The sequence below is a fragment of the Parathielavia appendiculata genome, assembly GCF_033297405.1.
Source record: "Parathielavia appendiculata strain CBS 731.68 unplaced genomic scaffold N657scaffold_3, whole genome shotgun sequence".
In the NCBI taxonomy this organism is placed as follows: Eukaryota; Fungi; Ascomycota; class Sordariomycetes; order Sordariales; family Chaetomiaceae; genus Parathielavia; species Parathielavia appendiculata.
Window position 1 is genome coordinate 146,600 of NW_026944222.1, and position 22,084 is coordinate 168,683.

The following is a 22,084-nucleotide window of genomic DNA, read 5'->3' on the forward strand; positions in this document are numbered from 1 at the left end:
CCTATCAAGCTCATCAGACAGCATGAACGGCACGAGCTCGGCGTCCCGCTCCAAGCGCAAGGAGCCGCCTCTTTCTGTCGGTGGCCGCCATCCAAAACACCACCGTCCCAACGGCGACCTGTCCTCTGCCGGTGACCATACCCCCGATCGGCACGACGACTTCGAGGGCGACTATGAGGAATACGAGGACCCCAGACTGACCGCCCTCCTGCCGACCGGCCCGGACACGGCCGAGTGGCAGGCCACCATCCAGAACGTGGTTCGGAACGTGGTGTCGATCCGCTTCTGCCAGACGTGCTCGTTTGATACCGACCCGGCTTTAACAAGCGAGGCAACGGGGTTCGTTGTCGATGCCGAGAGGGGGTAGGGCTGTTCTGTGCTGCAATGAATTGATTTGACGTGTAACTGATTTGGATCTGTTTAGATACATTCTAACAAACCGCCACGTCGTTGGCTCGGGCCCTTTCTGGGGCTACTGCATCTTTGACAACCACGAGGAGGTCGACGCCTACCCGGTCTACCGAGATCCCGTCCACGATTTCGGCATCCTCAAGTTCGACCCCAAGGCCATCAGGTACATGCCCGTGGCCGCTCTACCCCTGCGGCCGGACCTGGCCAAGGTCGGCGTCGAGATTAGGGTGGTTGGCAACGACGCAGGCGAGAAGCTCAGCATTTTATCAGGCGTCATCAGCAGGCTGGACCGCAACGCGCCCGAATATGGCGAGGGGTACAGCGACTTCAACACGTGCTACTACCAGGCTAGCGCGGCTGCCAGCGGGGGCAGTTCCGGTTCTCCGGTCGTCAACATCGACGGCTACGCGGTCGCGCTGCAAGCTGGTGGTAGGGCAGACGGCGCTGCCACCGATTACTTCCTGCCGCTGGATCGACCGCTCCGAGCGCTGAAGTGCTTGCAGGAGGGCAAGCCGATTACCCGGGGTGACATCCAGTGCCAATTCCTGCTCAAGCCCTTCGACGAGTGCCGCAGACTCGGCCTGAATCCCGAGTGGGAGGCTCAGGTCCGGAAGGCTTTCCCAAAAGAGACCAACATGCTGGTTGCGGAGATCGTCTTGCCAGAAGGCCCCTCGCATCACAAGATCGAGGAGGGCGACGTCTTGATCAAGGTGAATGGCGAGCTGCTGACCCAGTTCATCCGCCTGGACGATGTCCTGGACTCGAGCGTCGGCCAGACCGTCAGACTCCTGCTGCAACGCGGCGGAGAGGACGTCGAGGTGGAGATCGAGGTTGGCGACCTGCACAAGATCACTCCCGACCGCTTCGTCTCCGTCGCCGGCGGTAGCTTCCATAGCCTTTCCTACCAGCAAGCGCGGCTGTACGGCGTGGCCTGCAAGGGCGTCTATGTGTGCGAGGCTGGCGGCTCCTGGCGTTTCGATAACTCCGAAAACGGCTGGCTGATTCAGACTGTCGACCACAAGAAGACGCCCGATCTCGAGACGTTCATCGAGGTTGTCAAGAACATCCCAGATAAGGCCCGCGTCGTGGTGACCTACAAGCACCTGCGCGACTTGCATACCCTCAACACGACCATCATCTACATGGACAGACACTGGTCCAAGAAGATGAAACTGGCCGTCCGGAACGACGAGACCGGGCTGTGGGACTTCTCAAACCTTGCCGACCCCCTCCCACCCGTCCCGCCCGTCCCGCGGAAGGCTGCCTTTATCCAGCTCGAGCACACATCCCACCCGGCCGTTGCCGATCTGGTCCGCAGCTTTGTCCACGTCAGCTGCACGATGCCGGTTAAGCTCGATGGCTTCCCGAAGAACAGGAAGTGGGGCATGGGACTCGTGATTGACGCGGACAAAGGTCTTGTGGTAATATCAAGAGCAATCGTCCCGTACGATCTCTGCGACATTAGCATCACGATTGCCGATTCCATCGTGGTCGAGGGCAAAGTCGTGTTCCTCCACCCGCTTCAAAACTACGCCATCATTCAGTACGATCCGAAGCTCGTTGACGCACCCGTCCTCAGTGCCAAGCTGAGCTCCGAGGAAATCACGCAGGGTGCTTCGACGTACTTTATCGGCTACAACCGGATCGGGCGCATTGTCCACGCTGCGACGACCGTGACCGAGATCTTTGCCGTCACAATACCTGCCAACTCGGGGGCGCCCCGGTACCGCGCCGTCAACGTGGACGCCATCACGGTCGACACGAGCCTCAGCGGGCAGTGCGGCAGCGGTGTGCTTGTCGCGCAGGACGGTACAGTCCAAGCCCTCTGGCTCACATACCTTGGCGAGCGCAACCCGTCAACCCACAGGGACGAAGAGTATCACCTGGGTCTCGCCACGCCGACGCTGCTTCCCGTGGTCAAGCAGATCCAGCAGGGAATCGACCCGAAATTGCGCATGCTTTCGGTCGAGTTCCGCGCCATCCAGATGTCGCAGGCGCGGCTGATGGGCGTGTCGGATGACTGGATCCACCAGGTCTCGCTGGCCAACACGTCGCACCACCAGCTCTTCATGGTGACCAAGCGCACGTTTGAGCGCAACGAGACCCAAGATGGGCCCGCGCTCCTCGAGGGCGACGTGTTGCTGAGCCTTAACGGTAAGATCGTCACCAAGATCTCAGACCTCGACGTCATGTACTCAAACGAGGAGCTCGACGCTGTTGTGGTGCGGGATTGCAAGGAGCTGAGCTTGAAGCTGCCCACCGTGGCAGCGCACGACGTCGAGACAACGCGCGCCGTGTCTTTCTGCGGAGCTATCTTCCATGCTCCGCACCATGCCGTCCGCCAGCAAATTAGTAAGCTGTTCAGCGAAGTGTACGTCTCGGCGCGGACTAGGGGTTCGCCCGCGTACCAGTACGGGCTGGCGCCGACGAATTTTATTACTCATGTGAACGGCAAGCCGACGCCGGATTTGGAGGCTTTTCTGAGAGAGGTGGTGAAAATTCCGGATAATACTTGTGAGTTTCTCCCCCCGGTCATATTTACATTATCTGTGCAGAATACTGACGGTGTGACACAACAGACTTCCGTCTCCGCGCCGTGACGTTTGACAACGTGCCGTGGGTGGTGACCATGAAGAAGAACGAGCACTACTTCCCCACCATGGAGCTCATCAAGGACCCCAGCGAGGAGTGTGGCTGGCGGAGGGTTACGTATGAGGGTGGCAAGGTGATTCAGGGCGAGGGGCCCGATGGCGTGGTGGCTCCCGCTGGGGAGAGCACGGATATGGATGTTGATGCCGGCGTCTGTTGATTAGTTGTGTAGATGTACGAGTAGTAGGTGCACAGTAGCAGTGGCTGCTGCTGCTGAGTCCCGGGGTTGGATTCACATTATGGCAGGGGCCGGGTAGAAGGGGAATGGCCCCTGAGGGGGCAACTCATTTCTTGGCAGTGATGTCTTGCTTTAGACACATTGAGTGTGTGTGTACATATCAGAGCATGGCAGAGTGTTGACCTTTCGGCAATAGTGGCCCAAAACCCAGGTAGCATCCCGCCCTCCCTAGAGCCAGAACTCTCGCAACCCAACTAGACCACCGATAGTAGTCGCAGCAAGTTTCAGCCATGGTCTTCTTTATTCGTCCTGTGAGCTTCAATCTGCCAGGCAGATAAAACCAAACCCACAGAAGACTGCCCTGGCCATCAACCGAGAGTCGACAACGTGACGTGATATGGTAGTTGAGATCATCATCATGATCCTCCTCGGTGGACTCAGGACTCAGAAGACATTACTAGGTAGTGTCTTTGTCTTCATCGCGGTATCTTTTAATAAGGAGAGACATCGGACTTCACACGGCAAGCCCCAAACGCCCGTACGTAAGAGACAATTATTGCCAGATTAAGGGGGAACACCACCCTGTGCAAGACCTAGCCAACCACGATTGTAGTGCCCAGCAGATTTCGTGTCTCAAGAACCAAAAGAAAATCCATTGTCTGTTTTCAAAACAATCGAACTATCTAGACTATGCCAGGGATAGATCAATGGATGGACCTGATGTGACGATGATTCAACTAGATGCAGAATTGTGTCTCCCACCACATTCATGAGAAGGTGTTGGGAAAACCCAAAGGGAAAAAAACCAACACTAAGGGCCTTGAATACCTCAACTAATTAACATAGAAGAACCTATGATATCAATCATCAAACAGAAGCACCAATGCCGACCCCGCCAAACATCTTGACCCTGTGCTGCTTGCCTCGGGCAATGCCCTAATGCATGAGCGTGACTCCCGCCGAATGGATCGCCACGTAGCGCTCATAAAGATTATTCAGGTCACTCGAGCCTTCTATATTGAATGAAAAGGACATTCCGAGTCCACACTCGAACACTAGGTTCGCCGAGCCGAGATCATGAATCCATTCCACCCTTTCAGCGGTCGGCGATCCGGACCCGCTCCAGTCGAGGTTCGGTTTGTCAACAATTTTGAACTGGCCATCCCAAAAGGTCAACCTTGCTATTTTCGACTTCCGCCCCGTCTCAAAGCGGACCTGGATGGGGCCGATAACTTTGGTGACGCCGTAGTCATCGTGCAAAGGGATGATTGTTGGTAGCGCATAATACACCGAGAGGCGGACGTCGGCGGTGTTGCTGGGAAGGGCCGGATGTGTATTCCGGATGAGGAAACATGAACGTCTATAGCAGCACTAGGGTTGACCGAGCCAGCGTGGCCGTGGGTGATGCAAGTTTGCCACCTATTAGGTGGAGGTTGTGGCGCGGACATGACGGAAACAGAGCCAGCCTGCAAAGGAGGCCTAGTGTGTCGCACTGGAAAAGGAGCTGGAAATGAGGCTGCAGGGCAGAGGTTCGTTTAAATACGGATCACTGCAGTGGAATGAACGCAATTTCGCCCCAGGTCACCGGTTCTACATAGCAGTCCGACTCTTGTTATGAGAGTTCAGTCACCTGGGTCACGATAGCGAGATCCGTAGTAGGCTAAAGACGTACAAACGATCAAAAGAGCGACCGATGCGGTCATGGGTATAGGTACCATGAGATTCACGATCTCGTGAGCATACGAATCTTAAGTATTCTGTCACTCCCTCCGTCAGAATTATCGTGCGTTGCAGCGGGTTGGAGTGCTGGGTGAAGTGCAACCCCCGTCTTCATCTGAATTTGCAGTTCTGGACAGTATCTCGAACTCTAGACAGATAGATAGGCAGATACCCCATGGTCATTCCCCCCACATCTGGATCTGGTCGACCCCCTCGATCCCAACCACGGTCTAACTTCCCTCCTCCGCACCCTTTCTCTCCAGTATAGGCCGAAATATACTCTTGTCCTCCGCCAACTTGTCCTGTCCGTCCGCTCTATTCCCGCCCCTGACACCGGGCCCCAGCACGGCTACAAATGGGCCATAGTGCTGGGCTGACCTCGATCGGTCCAGCTAAGATTCTCAACCAAACGAACGTGAGTGGTGGACGCAGCTTTCTTCACATCATCTTCGGCGTGTCTCTGGCTCTCCTCTGCGCTTACCCTGTCGACGAGGACCTTCATGCTGTTCAGGAAACTGTGCGAGAGCGAGACATCAGCTGCTGAATTGCAAGCTCTGGAGTGGCCTAGAGAGAAGACCGAACTTGCGACTGCGACTTACACATCACGGAGCAGAGGGTCGTCTGGGTATATGCTCGCTCGACACACTTCGTGCCTGATCATGTACATGATGACGCGGCTGTCGAAGTCCTCTCTGGGCTCCGATATGGGCATTCTTCTCAGGTAGGCGTTCACGAAGCGTCTCCCAACCGAGATGTCGGGTTTCGAATGATTCCTAGCTCCACTGTCAAGCGTTAACTAGAAGTTTCATTAACGTTAGCAGGGACTTCATATCCAAGGCAAGAGCTATTTTTAGGTACCCTCACCGTGAGCCCACAAGGAATTGGCGTCAAAAACGATGACAGAACCGCCGACGGTTTTGAACTTGACGTTCCCTGGCCACAGAACTGTGTGACACAAGGCCGGTTGAATAGAGCGCCCCCCGCTCTCCCACGGACCCAAGTAACGGGGGAGGACTTTGGACATGCAGTCGTCGACCAACCTGGCGTTCTGTTCCGTGTGTTGTTCCCGGATCTCTTCCTCGCGCTCCAAAATGAACCTCATATGGTTCGTCCACCACACCTGCCACGACGACTGCCAACCGTTCGGGTGCTTCAGATGGCCGAAGAGAGTGGCGACGGGAAAGCCAAACTTTCCTGTTGGGGACTGGCCCAGACTTCTGAGTTGCAGGGCAGCCGATGCGGCCATGTACTCCTCCGGTCCCGGGACGGTGTCGTTGTCCATGTCCTCAAACTCCATGAGAATATAGTGGGCGTCGGGGTTGGACCGGTAGGTGCCAGAGGCAATGGGCCTAGGGACGAACTCGGGGATGAACTTGAAGATGCTGCTCTCGGAGTGCCAGTGGGCCTGAATTAAGTCGGCGCCATCTTCTCCAAAGGCCCTCTGCGGTGCGCGCACCCAAGTCAGCCATACAGTCACACACTCTCTTTGCAGTCCGGAAATACACAGTGCAGAACGCGGCCAATTCCCACCTTTTCGAAGAAGCTCTCAAGAGTGCCATCTGGCAGTTCGACGTTGTATCTCGTAGTGTCGCACCAATCGCTCAAACGAAGCTGGTGGACCCTGACCACTTTTCCGCCTTTGGAGAGATCTTGGACTTGGATATTTGATGTTAATTCTCTGCCTTGATGCTACGTGGGTTGGCTGAAAAAGAACGTACGCGAAAGAAGGGCGTCGTCCAGGTTGCCGTTGAGGCCATGGGCAGGTTGGGCCATTGTTCGCAGCAAGCGGTTTTATGTCTGGTGTCTTGCCTTCCAGTTAAGAGTCGACAAAATTGGATTGGACCGCAGCTTGACTGCCGACAGGAGAGATGAAGCATGGCATGGTTTTAAAACGGGGCAATAGCAATATCGGAATCATGAGACCGGCCTGAGGGTTGTTGGCCCAAGTCGTGCGGCGCATTTATTCTGTGTTCTGGCACCGGTCACCGGATTCTCGGGCTTTTCAAGTCCGACTCCTATTATGATGTATCAAACGCCCTCATTACACAGCTACGATCTGGTGCTTGAGAGGTATCCAAAGCTTATACAAGGCAAGGCAATTATCTGGTTTCCACTTACTGACAGGAAAGCATCATCTCATCAACACAGCGCGTCTTGAGCTCACATACCACGCAACTCGAACACGAGATCACTTACCTCTAGGCTGTTAAACAACCCTCCTTCTACAGTAAAACAAAACACGACCCGTTCTCCACCTCGACAAAATTCGGCTCCCTCCTCCCCTCTCCACCACCACCACCACCATTGACATCCCCCTCCCCTTCAAGCTTTAGTTTATCCTCCTCCTCTTCCAACCCAGACTGCATCGTCCTTCTGACATCGTTGGTCCGCGCCAGGAACGGCAGCACGCCCGTGTACCCAAGCCGCGCATCATGCGACTTGACCCAGTACCGCGGCCCGGCCACGCGCTCGAGCGCCAGCCCGCCGGCCACGCCCAGCACCGTCGCGCGGCCAAACGAGAAGCTCTCCTTGAGCCCGTGCAAGATCGCCAGCACGCTCATCATGCTTGCATCCGAGTCGTCGTCTGGAGAGGAAGAAGAGTCCGTGACTACATTCGCCAGCAACGCCCGCAGTGTCGGCTGGTCCGCCTTGATGCCGTGCGGCGAGTAGAGTAGCAACTCGTGCTGCATTTTATTTCTCGTCTTGTCCCCATTATCCTGGTGGGAGTAAACGACGGCCGTGGCAAAGTTGAGTTCGCGGTGGCCCGGCACGCGGAACACGCTCAGCCACTCGGGGAGACTGCCGCCCGGATGGAGCGACGGCCAGCTGTCTGTCGGGGCGGCCGAGTCGAGGTCGCGCGTTTCGGTGATGCGGGAGAAGTGGCCCCAGCGTCGGGCGATGGCAGCGGCCTCGGGCGTGGCGAAAACGGGAATTGCGCCGTCAAAGGTGCGCAGCGTCGCCTCGTCGAGGTGGTCTGGGTAGTGGAAGTTGAGGAAGATTGCGTCGATGGGCGACGACGCTTCGTCGGTGGCGGCCTCGTGAGTAGGAGCAGTATTAGGGGTGATGAGGTTTGCCGAGGCGGCTGCCTTTTCGATCTCGCCTATGACGGCTTCGACGGCGGTACCAGAGGGGATGGCGGCTGGCGTCTCGGTGCGTATCTCCATGATCCAGGGGTTACCGACACTTGCACGTCCGGTCAACCAGGGCTCGGACACGACATGGAAGTAGGCCTTGCTGCCAGTGCGGGCCCGTTCGGCCGCCGGGCGAGGAAATGATATCAGCCATGAGTGGTCGCCGTTGAGCGATGTGAGGATGGGGCGAGGGGCGCCATCGGCAGAGCTGAAATGGGCCTGGAGAGTGTCGGCGCGTGATTGTGACATGATGGATGTTTAGAATTGGTTTGCTTACTACTCCGTACTTGTTTGAAAACGAAGCGGGCGGCGATCAGGCTGAGCTACTATAGTACTCACAAACCAGGAGGTGAGCCGGGGTTCTGATCCTTCCTGTCTTTATCACTCGTCATCTCACATCAGCCCAAACGTTGATCCCGCCCACATTCCGTCCAATAAGCGATTTAGGAATCGATACTCACCTCGCCGCAAAGTTCCCCGACGTGACCAAGAGAAGGCTCCCAAGTCCAACCCCGCATTTTTTCTTGTTTGCAGCCTCCAGTGCCTGGTCGAAGTGGGCAACGAAGTCCGTCCGAAGGAACATTCGCTTCGCATCCTTCGTCGTCCGGCAAGCAATGCCTCTTTCAGAATGCAGACGCGCCACGCTTGCTGAGTGGCACTGGCTGCTGAAACAGCGATGTGTCGGTCGAGACCACGGAAACCTACAATCCAACCCGGGTTTGATTGTTACATAGCGTGGCACATAGCAGGACATAGAAAACAGAAAATTGGTTTCAAGAAGGTGAAATAGAGGGAATGGGAAAATGAAGATAGAGATAAAGGCACATGGATCCCATTCCCCTGCCGCCATGCATTCGTGTGTATCTCCAAAACCAATTCGCCCAGACAGTCAATGAATCAATCCAGCAACCCGCCTCGCCCTGCCTCGCCCAACATGATGCCAATCTTCCTCTCGTACATGGCCCCATCCCGGTACCTCATAACCGTCACGGATGCGCCGCCACACCAGCTTAAAGCAAAACTATCCTCAATCCACCCTTCGGCCCACGGTCCTCTTATTATTCCAAGTCCCCTGCAAGTGGGCCATCTTAGCCGGGTCAGCCAACTTCCGTGACGGCTCCGACTGCGTCTCTGGATCACCATCACCATAATCACCTTCATTCTTCCTTCTTGACCCCGTCGGAGGGGCCGGAGTTGGCCTTGGGTGGGAATCCGCGACCCCATTCCCATCTTTATTTGTCTCCTCGCCCGGCACAGGTACTGATCCCGACTCCCCGTTCGCTGCTGATGCCGCCGGCTCCGGCGCCGGCAGCGTCCTCCCCTTCCCAGGCGATGACAGCACACTGTCCGACTCGGCGCCATCGAGCATCGATTCGCCGCTCACCGACCCCCTCCTATTCAGCGGCTGCTGCTCGTCCGCACCGCCGGCACTCTCCGTCCTCCTGCCGCCCCCAGACGAAGTTGGCGTCTGTACTGTATTCGGCGGGTGGTTGCCGTTGTCCGATCCGCTGGTCCGCGTCTGGGAAGTCGGCGGTTGGGAAGCTCGGTTCTTGTTGTTGTTGATCTTGACCCAACCCGAACCCCACCCCCCGCCGGCGCCGCCGCCAGTGCTGGTAGTGGGAGAGCTGCTGGTGCTGTGGTTGCTATCATTGCTGCCAGCAGTAGGAGACTTGGCACCCCACGCCGCGCGCCGCTTCTCCCCGGCCCAGGCCGCCCAGCTGTTGACAAACGCACCGGCTTTGCTCCCCACGGCTTGCATCGTCTGCTGCGCCTTGGCGAGATCAACTGCTGTCCCGCCATTCTTCTCACTCCCTCCACCGCTGCTCCCTGACGGTTGTTGCTGCTGCTGTTGCTGCTGCGCCCTAGCCTCCTCGTTCCTCTTCCTCTGCGCTTCCCTCAGCGCCTCCATATCGGTATACAGCTTATTAAACAGGGTACTGGCCTTCTCGCGGCCAGCAGCCAGATTCCGCCCGAGCACCTCCCTGCCCTGCGCAAACCGCTCGTCCCAGTGCAGGTCCTGCACCTGCTGTGTGATGCGCCGCTGAATGTCGTCGATGGTGAGCCCGCCCGCGCACGGGTGCTTCGGCTCGACAATGTCAAATAGGTGCGAATCGGTGTTTGCGTTCCAGATGCGGTAGTTCTCGGTGCGCGACCAGGCTTCGATGAAGTCGGCGCCAAAGTCGAGCGACGGGTCGCCGTCAACCTCGGGGAGCAGCATAATGCGCGGGTTCTGGGCGTGCCGGGCGAGGTGGGCGCGGTACTTGACGGCTGAGATGAGCGAGAGGAGGTATTCCTCGAACTGCACGCGGATGAACTCCTCGCTGCCAACGTAGCCCATGGTCTTGGGCCGGCTGGGGTTTGACTCGTCCCACGTGTCGTTGACGTTTTGGGTGATGAAGTCGATCCAGCGGCGGTCGGGGGTGGAGAGCTGCAGGGCGGCCTTGAGGGAGGGTGAAGTGACGTTAATGGTGCCCTCGTCGAGGTTGATTAGGATGTCGCTGTAGCGATCTTTTTGCTGGAGGAGGAGCGAGTTGGTGCTGCCGACGATGTACGACTTGGTGCCAAAGTCGGCGAGGATGTCGAGTTGCTGCAAGGGGGTGTATGGCCCGAACAAGCTTCCCTGCATCAGCGTTATGTGAGCCTCGATCCGTTTCAGGGGGCAGAAGTGGCGTTAGGCGGCCAGGCCATGCATACCTTGCCGAATATTTGCAACGGCAAGCCCATGTAGGAGAGCAGTGAGTTTCGGTCACTCGTCCGCAAGCTCGTTGGCATGGTAAGGCTCTTCTCATAGCTATCCAACTCCGGGCCGGCCGAGTCCTGCAGGTTGCGCAGGAGCCCGGGTATTAACGATACTAGGGAGAACTGGGTCAGACACAGGCGCTCGCAGCGCGTGCCAAAAAAGAGCATCTACAGACGACCCAAACACACAATCAGCAACCACACATACACATATCGAGAGGCACCGCTTGACTAGGTTGCTACCCACCTTCGGCTGCAGCAGACAGCACTTGAGCAGTAACAGCGTCTGCCATCTGAACTCGCGCACCAGCTCGCGCAGGCTCAGGCCGAGGTACTGGTCCCTGTCCTGGTCCTCGTGCATCAGACCCCTGCGCTTCTCGTCGGCCAGGCTCTCCTGAAAGCGCCTGAGAATATCGACATCGGAAAACTCGCGCTGCGAGAACCAGGCCTTGGTCACGACGCTCAGGCGCTCGCGCAGCATGCCAAAGTACTGTGGGCTATCGGCGATGACCACCACGGCCTTCTGCACGGTCGAGCGCGTCACGTCGGCGGGCCGGTTGAGCAGCTGCGCGGCGTCCATCTGCCGCGTGCACGAGATGCCGAAGAGGGATGTCGCGCGCGCCGAGTCGGTCGCCGGGCGCAGGAGGGTGAAGTAGGAGAAGTCTTCGGTGAGCCTGGGCAGGGGTTTTGGTTTAGTTAATGGTTTGAGCTATACACTCGGTGTTCCGGAGAAAAGAACATACGCATGTGCGCCGTCGCTTAGGGCCATGAAGGGCAGCAGGGTCCAGTCGTATTCGGCCGCCGGATCGCGGCCCTCGTCGACACCAAACCATCGTTCTACCTCGGGACCGCGCGCATGGTGGAAGTCGACGACGCAGACGAGCGGGATAAAAGCTAACCCGGCGCCCATTTCCGCCGTCGGCGTCGGGGGAACAGACATGGCTGAGTGAGATATTCCTATTTTCTCTTTTATTCTTTCTCCCCTTGCCGTCGCCTTGCTTTCCTCCTCCCTCAAGTCCCCGTGCAATCTCCCTGTCGGTTCCGAGTCCGGGTCCGAGTCAAGCTGCTATGACAGTGTTGTCATCAAGCTTGCGTCGCGAGCAGTTGGCGGTGTTCCTGTCTTCTCAGAACCGATGCGCTCGTCCTAGCGGATTTCAACGTCAACTTCGACCTCGAGAAACAGGAACCTTGGCGGGGTGTCGAGTCGACGTCCCAAAATAACGTTTGACAGGGGTCGTGGACAGCAGGGGCCCACCTAGAGAGGGGCACCAAAACGATCAACTGAAGGGCATCTGCTTCAATCAAGAACAAAGAACCGTGGGATTGAGATACCTAACTACAGGTAATTGGCAAAGAGTTTGCAGACAAAATCGTCAAGTCAATCTGTAAATCTCGCGGGGTCAGCTGTCGGCCTCAGAATCGTCAAGGCGCTCGGATGCTTGGCACAGGCTGTTCAACGAAGGTCGGCTGGCCCAGGCCGAAACAGGCCGCCAATGACCAAAGCAGGGTGCATGGTGACGTGCAAAACCTTGACTGGTTGCTTGGCAATTTGTGGTTCCTCAATTGGCGGCGACGAACTTCACTGGTTGTGGTGTCTGACGATCAACTGTTAAGAAGGGAACGGGCCAACGCAACAGATCCGCCAACACCAGCACATCAAACCCCAACGTCGAGGACTTCTTGGACGACGACCTCAGAGGCAATCGCGCTGCTACGGGTGGTAATGCCAGCTCCTATGGCACACGATCCAAGGCCGGTGGTTGGCCTTGCACCTGCATTCCACATAGCCGTCGTCGCAGGCTGTCCCGAGACAAAGCAGATACTATCTTCCACGACGCAGAGAGAGACACTGGATGTTTGCGTATATCAGACGGGCGTCGATCTCCTCAGTTAGCGAGGGCTCCCAGCAGAGACAAAGACAAAGATCAAGACCGCGGCAGATCGAGCCCGTCTCGTCAAGCCCGGGAGGTTTTGTTGGCGTTTCGCGCCCAATGGGGACGGAAGCGCTCTCGCAGCAGCTCCGACTTGAGGAAGTAGTCGGTAAGGAGAATCGCTCGAGGTTGAGAGGGCTATCTCGACGCTAATGCGGCACTTTACCGCGACGATCTCGTCGGAGGCGGACAAACTGTGTGGAGTTTTAAAGGGTCCCTTGAGAATCCTTTGTTTCGGAGCTTGTCATCTTGAATTCGAACCTAAAGAGTCTTCGTCTTGGGCTTTCTAAGCTGAAATAGTCCTTGTAGCTTCCTCTATTACAAGAGATTGCACTAACTCTCTAGTCCGTTATAGTCCTTGGTTCGCAGGTCGAATGCCCCGTGGTTCATAGAAAAAGATGCGGATACGGAATACAGTATACTACCACTCAACGCCTGGTTCCGCGTAGTGGATAGCAAAAGCCATACAGATGCGTTCGTTTGTGGCATACAGGCAAGCCAACATGGGAAATCCAATCCAACCCAGCCCCATCTATCGCCTTAACGGTCATTCACGGCTTTGGTGTACTAACCGCCGCCGTCATGTCATACATGAGAATCACAGAGCCATCCCAGGGCTCCGTCCCAATCTACCCCAGGCAAAACCAGCAACAGCCAAGTCGACCATCACCCTTGGGTCTACCCTCGGCCCCTGCTAACAACGGCCCTGTTTTCCCTGCCTCATATCCGTCTCCTGACAGATGAAGGAAAAGGAAACCCTGCACGACAAAGCTCTTCCCTCTTCCAAACGCCTATAAACAAGCCAATATCGATCTTTCACGCCATGTCCATCCCGACGCCCATATATGTTATCGATGACTCGCTCGGCCTTTATTGCGCGAGGAACTGCGGATCCTGTGCCGCGACGCTGGCGGCCTCCACGTTATGGTAGTCCAAAATCTCCGAGTACCTGTTACCCAACGCGGTCAGCAAACGGTTTGAGTGAGCTTCGACGGCTTCTTTGTAGACTCACATCATGATCTTCCATGTGTCAACTGGCAGGTCGGCGTCGTTGAAGCTCCAGTCAAATTTCTCCTCGGCGACCGGCTCGTCAGTCGGGTCGTGGTAGGGGGCCAGGTACTCGTGGGCCAGCGCCTCGGCTGCTGTTATTCGCTTTTTGGGGTCGAAGACGAGCATGCGCTCCAGAAGGTCGATGGCTGCTGCACGTCAGTATGCGAATTCAGCAGATATGAATCTAGGGCGGCATACCCGGCGGATCGGCGTTCTTGAACTTGTTTTTAAGCGGTTGCCTCTCACGCCTGGGGAGCGACTTGACGAAGCGCAGCGTCTGGGCATACAGTAAGCTCTCAACTTCTTCATGCGAAAGGCTTCAGCAGTCACTCACATTCTCGCTAGCAATGGTGTTGATCACATCGTCCGGCGGCGTCCCCAGGAGCTCCGTGATGATCGAGAACTGGTTGACGTGGTCCTTGCCGGGGAAGAGCGGCTTACCCTCAAGCATCTCGGCAAAGATGCAGCCGGCGCTCCAGATGTCAACCTCGACGTCGTACTTCTGCCAGGTGAGCATAATCTCGGGCGCCCGGTAGTATCGCGTGGAGACATAGCCCGTCATTTGGGGATCCTGGATACGCGCCAGGCCAAAGTCGCAGATCTTCAAGTCGCAGTTCTCATTGACCAAGATGTTGCTAGGCTTGAGGTCGCGATGGACCACGCCAGCCGAGTGTACGTATTTCAGACCGCGCTATGTACTGTTAGCTGTGTCCGTCGACAGCCCGTCAGGTACCGGGACGCACCATGATCTGGTAAAGGAAGTACTGAATGAACTGCTTCTCCAGGGGCCTTGAGGTGAGTAACCTATGCAAATCTGTACCCAGCAGCTCGGTGACAAAGTAGCTGGGGCGGGTCAGCCGGGACCACCTATTAAATGTGCAGGCGATCACCTACATATCCTCGAGGGGTGAGATGAAGATATCACTGAGAGAAATGACCTGCGCGGAAGACGACCGTCAGCTATTGTCAGGTCAAGTCGTGTATCGGCTGGGAAACCCACGTTCTCGTGCTTGAGATGCTTGAGCAGCTTGAGTTCGCGGTATGTCCTCTTGGCGAGCACCGGAGTGCTAAAAGGCTTCATGATCTTCTTGATCGCGACATTCTGGTTGGTAAGCTGGTCCTTCGCCGAGCTGTTGAGAGCGTCCCTCGTCAGTACCCAATTCGTGCAGCATTAGCCGGACTGAGACCCAGTACTTACCAAACCAGCCCGAAAGCGCCCATGCCAACCGGCTGGAGGTCGGAGTACCTGTCGCGAGTCAGCAAACTACTTTTCCTCAATTCCGCGTCCAAGCATTGTACCTCGAGGTGATCTCGAAGGTAGTCCCAAAGATCTGGGCGCGGACGAATTCGGCCATGGTGTGCGATTCGCTGTGCGTCAAAAAGCGGATGAATTATGTAGATGCGGGGCACAATCGAATGCGCGGGGGGTTCCAAATTGAGGCTCGAAAGTGCGACTTCTGAACGACTGTAGGGGACGGAAGGCAGAAAAGATCTATCGCGGGCAGCAATCAATGGGTAATAACGGTCCGGGTAAGAATTCCAGCGATTGTTCGTTAACTGCCAGGGCCGAAGACAAGGGAGAGTTTTGGAACAGGTGTAACAGCGGGGTTCGGGTGCTTCTGAGCGGGGCCCTGGAGGCAAATCGACAGGATTCCGTTAGCTCAGTGTCCGGATCAGAATCTTTGCGCGCCGGTGAAGACACAATAGAAGCCACAAAGATAAGGTGAAGATGAGGGCTGCTTACTGCACAGTTTCAGCAACCTCTAACCCTCAGCAAGAACAACGCAATCTTGCACCTTGATGCCGAGCCCGTTGTTGGTGAGAAGCTGGGTGGATTGCACTGGCAGCCGTTTTGGCTTTGGAGACGCAGGCAGGACTTGGCAAGTGTACCCGTTCCCGTGCTGTTTCCTTCCTCTGTGATCTTCTCGAGCGGTATGGCACGAATTGCTCTCTTGGAGATGCCTGTACCTGCCGTGTCGCCGATTGTGCGCTGTCCAGCTAGCAGGGTTAGAGGGCTCGGTCTACCATTGCGCAGCAGTAGCAGCTAAATATAGTTCAACTGGTGTATACTCACCCGCTGAGTGAACCGTCGTCCGACAGGAGCTGTTTCTTTCGTTTCGTTCCCTCTCATCAAGAACGTGAAAAGGGGAAAGAGGTAGGCGTGTGAGATTTAGCAGCGGTCAAGCAATTATGAAGGTCATGGCCGGTTGCAGAGGCATTTCAAGAATTCGGGCACGCTGCCCACATAAAAGCTGGGATAGCGGGTTGGCATGACCGGCCTAGAGTGCGACGCGGGGCCCGGTTGGAGAAACTGCATGTCTGAAGTGGCCCCAAATCCATGGCATTCCCGCCATTCCCGTCCCGCCGAGAGCGGTACCCACCAAGTTGGTAAATGCAGCACAAACCCTTTTAGCTGGCCGTTTTTGGATGGTGCTAAGTGTCTGTCCACGCACTCGAGAGGATCGGATTGATATGGCCAGATTGTTCGAGTCTCGACCTGCTACGACGGCCGAGCATCTCCGTGATCGCGTGGCCACTTGGGTACCTGACAGCATTCCCTCGTCCGATACTGCTGCACAGGACTCCCTCAGCTACCTTGAGGGCATTCTACACAAAACCTCGAAAAAAGTCCTATCTCAAACAGAGACAGCAACAATCACATAGCAGTGGATGTCTCCACAAGCCTGCAGCAACGCCGGGGGCCCTCGTCTAACGTGCACGATCCATCGTTGGGCTTCAGCGCGATGACGTCGGGTTGGAGGTTGTGAAGTGGGGCCTCCCATCCATGCCCCTGTCGCAGCACAAAGCCAACGCGGTCAAGCATCAGTTCCGATCCCCCTCTCTCCGCAACTGGCTTCAGTCATCGAATCCTTTCCGCCCAAAAAACCATTTGCTGTGCAAGGGATGTGCCCAGAAGTTTGCAGGAGAAACGCGGAGAAGAGTCTCCGGAATTTGGACCCTTACAATTGGGTGGATATCTTCAGGGACCACCACATCAGAGCAGTCCATTTGTACGGATCCGTAGAGAGAGAAACGGTTCCCTCCTGCTTCACATTATACCTATCTCGAAACTCCAGCGACATTTGATGCCACGCGCGCTACATGCCGAGTGGCGGGACCGCTAGATCATCAGGGGGTGGCAAGAAGACTCCATGAGTAAAGTCAAAATAAGCTGCTTTTGCCGCGACGCGCAAGACCATATACTGCATCTGCATACCTCACCTTTCTGCTAGCTCACTACCTCGCCTACACTTACACACCAAGCAACAACAGATTGACGCCTGCCAGCCGTACCACGCTAAAAAGCGACCTGCAATGTTTCCACCTAGCAGGACCCTGATCGATCATGTGCAAAGTCCAAGAGGCTCGATCCCCGTCGTGATGACGACAGAGCGCAGCAGCTGGGAACACATCGCTGAGGGACGAGGTGTCCGCAACGGGAAATCAGCTTTCTATGCACAATGACGTCATGAGCTACAAGTTTTACCCTCTTCAGCCAAGCAAGCTGAAGGGGTCCCGACTCCAACAGCTTATATAGCCATACACGACAGTGAGGACAGTGCACACCAAAGTATAGCGCACATCAAAGTATAGCACAAAGTTACCAATTGATATTTCAATCTTGAGACACTGAAACTATAACGTATGATGAACTGTTTCATGATCTCTAGAGCTTACCTGGTCTCGGTGATTGGTGTGTCAAGAGCAGAAGATACGAACCCTGGGGTAACCATCCTTTCGAGCGGAGTCCCTCGAGAACATCATCGGTAGTGTCAAAACGATCGGCCACAATGTCAACGACAGAAGGCTCGGTTAGACTCCCAAGACAATGATATAACATAGGGAAATGTCATAGAAATTGGTGATATGATGCCAGCCCTTTATTCGTCAGCGAGACACCGAGTGAACTTCCAGGTTGTCTCGGATTTGTAGCTCACATGACTAGAGGTATTGGATTGCTCAGCCTGTAGACTGGAGGCAAAGAATGGGTAGGGCTCGAGAAGCATTTGAGCCTTGAGAAGAATACCGGAGAAGTGTCTATTCCAAGTTCTTTGATACCATGATAGCGTCCTGTATTGCTCCTCGTTCTTTCCCCTCAGCAGCATTGGTCACTTTATCGAATGCCTCCCTAGAAAGGATCAGGAAAGGTTGAATGAGGAGTATCACCGTCAAGCAAACCCCTTGTTGACATCCCTCCGCAAGCCGCTGCTGCCAACACTCGACCGTACCTATCTAGCATCTTGATGTCGACCGAGGAGAAAGTTGCAGCCTGCTACCGCGCCTTGTCCACGTCCATAGCCAACCCCCCCAGACGACGTCCAACACGCCAATGGCGGCGTCGTCCGAGGCGACATTTTGTCGAGGCTCGTGGGAGTGGCTGTCCGTCAGAATCGGACGGCGGCTGCTTCAGTGTCTGCCGCCATAGACTCTCCAGGACGGTCACCCTGCAACAGGCCGGGACTGCAACAGTCAAGTCTGCCAGGAACTGATCCTAACGGTTCTGAGGTCAGTCTCGTCACCTCCCAACACTCACGGCTCCAAAGTTACCGTCATTGAATAATGTTCTTTCGCTCAAAATTTGCATCTAACACTGCTGATGTTGCTAGTCTTCTTCTCTGAATATCCTACCTTGTGCCCCCTCGATCATCGACTGGCCAAAGCAGCAATAGCATTATCCGCTTGACAGTCTCCCCAAACCCATCCCGACTTGAACTTCCCTACCGATTCTCATCGCTACTACAACCCCTCGTTTCGCTACGACTGTCAGTATCACTCAAACCCTCACCGAATCGTTCACCCGCCACCGCACTCCTCACCAACCCTTCTCTGGCATCCAGAAAACTCTCCTCTATCCAGCCCTTTCCGATCAACCACAGCCGACCCCCTTTTACCGGCTCTTTCTCCCCCCTACACTCCTCTACCCAACCCGTCCCAATCAACCACAACCGACTTCCTCTTGCCGGCTCTCTCCCTCCCCCTCTTACCGGCTCTTCCCCTCCTCTCCCTCTCCTCCCTCTACCCCCTCTTACCCCTCTTCCATTCTAAGAAGAAGCCGCGGCCGCTTGATCCGCCTCCACCTTCAATGGCTCAATATTCCAAATCTCCTCCGCGTACTCATTGATACACCGATCCGAGCTGAAAAAGCCCATCCGTGCGACGCTCTCAATGCACTTGGTAACCCACTCCTCCTGGTTCCGATACGCATTGTCCACCAGCTTCTGCGTGTCGACATAGCTCTGGAAGTCGTCGCTCACCAGGTAGTAATCGCCGTGGTCGCGCACGGCCGAGATCATGCCCGCAAAGTCCTGCGGATTGCCAAACGTGCCCTTCTCGATCTCTTCGAACACGCGCGCAAGGTCCGGGTCGATGTTGTGCTGCTTCTCATAAACGTGCGCGTGTCGCAGGTCTTCGACTTCTTCGGCGAGGTGGCCAAAGAGGAAAATGTTTTGCTCGCCAATTTCGCGCGTGATCTCGATCTGGAGGTACAAGGTTAGTCCAGCAAATTGATACGGATGTCTGTGAGAAGAAGAAGGCACATACGTTGGCGCCGTCGCAGGTTCCGATGATGAGGCCGCCGTTGAGCACAAACTTCATGTTGCTGGTTCCCGACGCCCTGTAGTCCGTCAGCTCATGCTTCCGTTACAAGTAACACCGAAAAACTTACTCAGTGCCGGCAGTCGAGATGTGCTCGCTGATGTCCGACGCCGGAATAATTATCTCGGCCTTGCTGACATTGTAGTCCTCGAGGAACACCACCTTGAGCAGGTCACCAATGTCCTTATCATTGTTGACGACGGCGCCAACACTGTTGATGAGGTGAATAATCTGCTTGGCCATCCAATACCCCGGCGCGGCCTTGCCGCCAAAGATGGAAACGCGCGGCAACTGCTTCTGGCGCTCCTCGGGTGTCATAGCCTTGAGTGTCAGGTAGCGGTGGATGACACCGAAAATGTTCATCTGCTGGCGCTTGTACTCGTGGATGCGCTTGACCTGCACGTCGAAGAGTGCCGACGGGTTGACCGTCACACCAGTGGTGGCCTTGATGTGCTTAGCCAGGCGCACCTTGTTGGCGTACTTGATCTCGGCCCACTCCTTGCGGAACTCCTTGTCGTTTATGTAGTGCTCGAGCTGGTTGAGCTTCGTCAGGTCTGTCAGGAATCCGTGGTCGCCCGTCTTGCTCGCAATTAGCTCCGACAGGCGCGGATTGGCTTGGTGGAGCCAGCGGCGAGGGGTGATGCCGTTAGTCACGTTGGTGAACTTGTCGGGGCCAAAGATCTTGACGAAGTCCTTGAAGATGGTAGTCTTGATAAGATCCGAGTGCAGCTCGGCGACGCCATTCACCTTGTGGGAGCCGACAATGGCAAGGAACGCCATGCGGACCATCTTGGGCTGAGACTCCTCAATGATGGAAACGTCGCGCAGCAGCTCCCGATCACCGGGGAACTTGCGCTCAACGTCCTGCAGGAAATACAGGTTGATCTCGTAGATGATCTGGAGATGGCGCGGAAGGAGGTGCTGAATCAGAGGGACCGACCATTTCTCGAGCGCCTCAGGAAGCACGGTGTGGTTGGTGTAGCCAAAGGTGTTGACGACAATGTTCCACGCCTCGTCCCACTCAAGACCCTCCAGGTCGATCAGGATGCGCTGGAGCTCAACGATGGCCAAGGTCGGGTGCGTGTCGTTCAGCTGGATGGCGACCTGCTCGGGGAACTCCTTCCAGGAGCGCTTCGTCTTCTTGAACCGGCGGACAATATCGTACAGCGAAGCAGCAACCCAAAAGTATTGCTGCTTCAGACGCAGCTCCTTACCGCGGTCGAGATTGTCGTTGGGGTAGAGGACGGCACTGATGGTCTCGGCGCGCTGCTGTTCGGCGACGGAGCTCTCGTAATCTCCGCTGTTGAACTTTTGAAAGTCGAACTCGCCGCTGGCGGCCTTGCTGGACCACAGACGCAGGTTGTTGGTGGTTGGGGTGCCATAACCGGGGATGGGCACGTCGTAGGCGACGGCCTTGACCATCTCGCCTCCCTCCCAGTGGCAGACAGTCTTGCCGAATTCGTCTGTCGACTTGCGGACATTGCCATAGAATTGGATCTGCAGGGTCAGCCTGGGCTAGATTTAGACGGCGTTTTTGAATGATAGCACTCACATCAACTGTCACATCGTGCCTGGGGAACTCCCAGGGGTTGAAGTCAAGCCAGTAGTCGGGCACCTCGACTTGGTAACCATCGATGATCTCCTGCTTGAAGATACCATAGCGATAACGTAACCCATAACCCCAGGCGGGGAAGTTCAGACTGGCGAGGCTGTCAAGGAAGCAAGCAGCAAGACGACCCAGACCGCCATTACCCAGGGCAGCGTCGTGCTCTTGCTGGATGACGTCCTCGATGCGGAAGCCAAGCTCAGCAAGGCCAGCTACACAACCGCGCCACCGCTTGTGTCAGCAACGAATCTACCCAGATCCCTTTAGCGAAGAACAACTCACCCTTGGCCAGGTCCTTCTGCCCGACATTCAACATGGCATTGTCCAACGCCCTGCCCATCAAAAACTCGAGACTTAGATAATACACGCGCTTGGAGTCGGCAAACGTCTGGCGCTGCTGGGTGCGGTTCCATTCGAGGATCAGGCGGTCGCGGAGGGCGAGGGCGCAAGCGGCGTAGGCGGCCGACTCGTCGCAGTTGAACAGGCTTCGGGCCAATGTCGTCTCGACGTGGCGCACCACCTCGCGCTCGAAGCCATCCTTGTCCTTGAAGCCGCTGACCTGGTGCTTAAGCCAGGCCTCGCGCTGGGGTTCGGGAATGGAGGCTGGGAACAGGTGTTGCTTTTTAGCTGCAATATTCTCGTCAAGTGTGGTGTGCTGTGTCTCCCAGCCTTGGCGTTGGTGGTGAGGGGCATGGATGTGAGTGGTGGGGAGCTGTCAGGCAAGCTTCCCCTCGGCCACCAGTAAATAGATAGACCGGCCAGTTCAATTCGAACCAAGAGAGAAGAACACAGGTTGCCATAGAATACATACCTTCAACAGCCTTGATCTCTCCAGCACCAAAGCCGGTAAGTGTGCGCTTGTGCTTGGGCCGAGAGATGCCCGCGGGGCCAACCGCGCCCTGAATGTCGACAATGGGAGCTCCCATCGACGGCCGCCGCTCCCTGTGCGGAATCTTGTCCGTCGTGGTCGCCATGCTGTCGGCTTCAATTGGCTTCGTTGGGACTGAACCTGGTGTGTTGGATCTGTAACGACGCTCTAGGAGTTCAGAGTGTAGGTGATAGGGCGAGAGATGAA

At 56.1% G+C, this 22,084-nt stretch overlaps 8 protein-coding genes across 8 annotated transcripts; 1 reads left to right on the forward strand and 7 right to left on the reverse strand.

The window, feature by feature from the left end:
* Positions 1-22: 22 nt before the first annotated feature.
* N657DRAFT_567158 (trypsin-like serine protease) lies at positions 23-3,220 on the forward strand (the record flags this gene model as incomplete). Its single annotated transcript, XM_062788485.1, has 3 exons — positions 23-363; positions 425-2,925; positions 2,991-3,220. The coding sequence occupies 3 exons, from the start codon at positions 23-25 to the stop codon at positions 3,218-3,220; spliced, it is 3,072 nt and encodes a 1,023-aa protein (XP_062649220.1).
* Positions 3,221-4,050: 830 nt separating this feature from the next.
* N657DRAFT_642173 (uncharacterized protein) lies at positions 4,051-4,724 on the reverse strand. The gene has a single exon (XM_062792294.1). It carries the CDS (start codon positions 4,684-4,686, stop codon positions 4,420-4,422), a length of 267 nt encoding a protein of 88 aa, XP_062649221.1. The 5' UTR covers positions 4,687-4,724; the 3' UTR covers positions 4,051-4,419.
* Positions 4,725-5,552: 828 nt separating this feature from the next.
* Positions 5,553-6,730, reverse strand: N657DRAFT_654123 (uncharacterized protein; the record flags this gene model as incomplete). The annotated part of the gene is made up of 4 exons (XM_062794477.1): positions 5,553-5,734; positions 5,816-6,398; positions 6,488-6,606; positions 6,676-6,730. The coding sequence occupies 4 exons, from the start codon at positions 6,728-6,730 to the stop codon at positions 5,553-5,555; spliced, it is 939 nt and encodes a 312-aa protein (XP_062649222.1).
* Positions 6,731-6,942: 212 nt separating this feature from the next.
* Positions 6,943-8,407, reverse strand: N657DRAFT_642175 (uncharacterized protein; the record flags this gene model as incomplete). The annotated part of the gene is made up of 1 exon (XM_062792295.1): positions 6,943-8,407. A coding segment is annotated over exon 1 (1,152 nt), but the record flags the coding sequence as incomplete, so codon positions are not given.
* N657DRAFT_266106 (uncharacterized protein) lies at positions 8,244-9,026 on the reverse strand. Its single transcript, XM_062786519.1, has 3 exons — positions 8,550-9,026; positions 8,366-8,472; positions 8,244-8,307 (listed from the first exon to the last, which is right to left on the reverse strand). The coding sequence occupies exons 1-2, from the start codon at positions 8,936-8,938 to the stop codon at positions 8,424-8,426; spliced, it is 438 nt and encodes a 145-aa protein (XP_062649224.1). The 5' UTR covers positions 8,939-9,026; the 3' UTR covers positions 8,244-8,307; positions 8,366-8,423.
* On the reverse strand, positions 8,800-12,228 carry N657DRAFT_642176 (uncharacterized protein). The gene is made up of 4 exons (XM_062792296.1): positions 11,571-12,228; positions 11,075-11,501; positions 10,783-10,995; positions 8,800-10,708 (listed from the first exon to the last, which is right to left on the reverse strand). The coding sequence occupies exons 1-4, from the start codon at positions 11,765-11,767 to the stop codon at positions 9,116-9,118; spliced, it is 2,430 nt and encodes an 809-aa protein (XP_062649225.1). The 5' UTR covers positions 11,768-12,228; the 3' UTR covers positions 8,800-9,115.
* Positions 12,229-13,628: 1,400 nt separating this feature from the next.
* N657DRAFT_568668 (stress-activated MAP kinase) lies at positions 13,629-15,163 on the reverse strand (the record flags this gene model as incomplete). The annotated part of the gene is made up of 9 exons (XM_062788604.1): positions 13,629-13,707; positions 13,771-13,954; positions 14,007-14,085; positions 14,143-14,499; positions 14,552-14,651; positions 14,703-14,746; positions 14,809-14,938; positions 15,007-15,054; positions 15,108-15,163. 9 exons carry the CDS (start codon positions 15,161-15,163, stop codon positions 13,629-13,631), a joined length of 1,077 nt encoding a protein of 358 aa, XP_062649226.1.
* Positions 15,164-18,850: 3,687 nt separating this feature from the next.
* Positions 18,851-21,983, reverse strand: N657DRAFT_678576 (glycosyltransferase family 35 protein; the record flags this gene model as incomplete). Its single annotated transcript, XM_062796081.1, has 6 exons — positions 18,851-19,285; positions 19,350-19,422; positions 19,474-20,900; positions 20,956-21,221; positions 21,292-21,612; positions 21,821-21,983. The coding sequence occupies 6 exons, from the start codon at positions 21,981-21,983 to the stop codon at positions 18,851-18,853; spliced, it is 2,685 nt and encodes an 894-aa protein (XP_062649227.1).
* Positions 21,984-22,084: the final 101 nt, after the last annotated feature.

What these genes read in the sequence shown, in the direction of transcription:
- N657DRAFT_642173 (XM_062792294.1), bottom strand. Translation starts at nt 4,686, where the DNA reads ATGTCCGCGCCACAACCTCCACCTAATAGGTGGCAAACTTGCATCACC.
- N657DRAFT_642176 (XM_062792296.1), bottom strand. Translation starts at nt 11,767, where the DNA reads ATGTCTGTTCCCCCGACGCCGACGGCGGAAATGGGCGCCGGGTTAGCT. An exon ending in CTAAGCGACGGCGCACATGC is followed by an intron (nt 11,502 to 11,570) that starts GTATGTTCTTTT and finishes ACCCCTGCCCAG; the next exon opens with GCTCACCGAAGACTTCTCCT. An exon ending in GCTGTCTGCTGCAGCCGAAG is followed by an intron (nt 10,996 to 11,074) that starts GTGGGTAGCAAC and finishes GGTCGTCTGTAG; the next exon opens with ATGCTCTTTTTTGGCACGCG.
- N657DRAFT_266106 (XM_062786519.1), bottom strand. Translation starts at nt 8,938, where the DNA reads ATGGCGGCAGGGGAATGGGATCCATGTGCCTTTATCTCTATCTTCATT. An exon ending in TCGGGGAACTTTGCGGCGAG is followed by an intron (nt 8,473 to 8,549) that starts GTGAGTATCGAT and finishes TGAGATGACGAG; the next exon opens with TGATAAAGACAGGAAGGATC.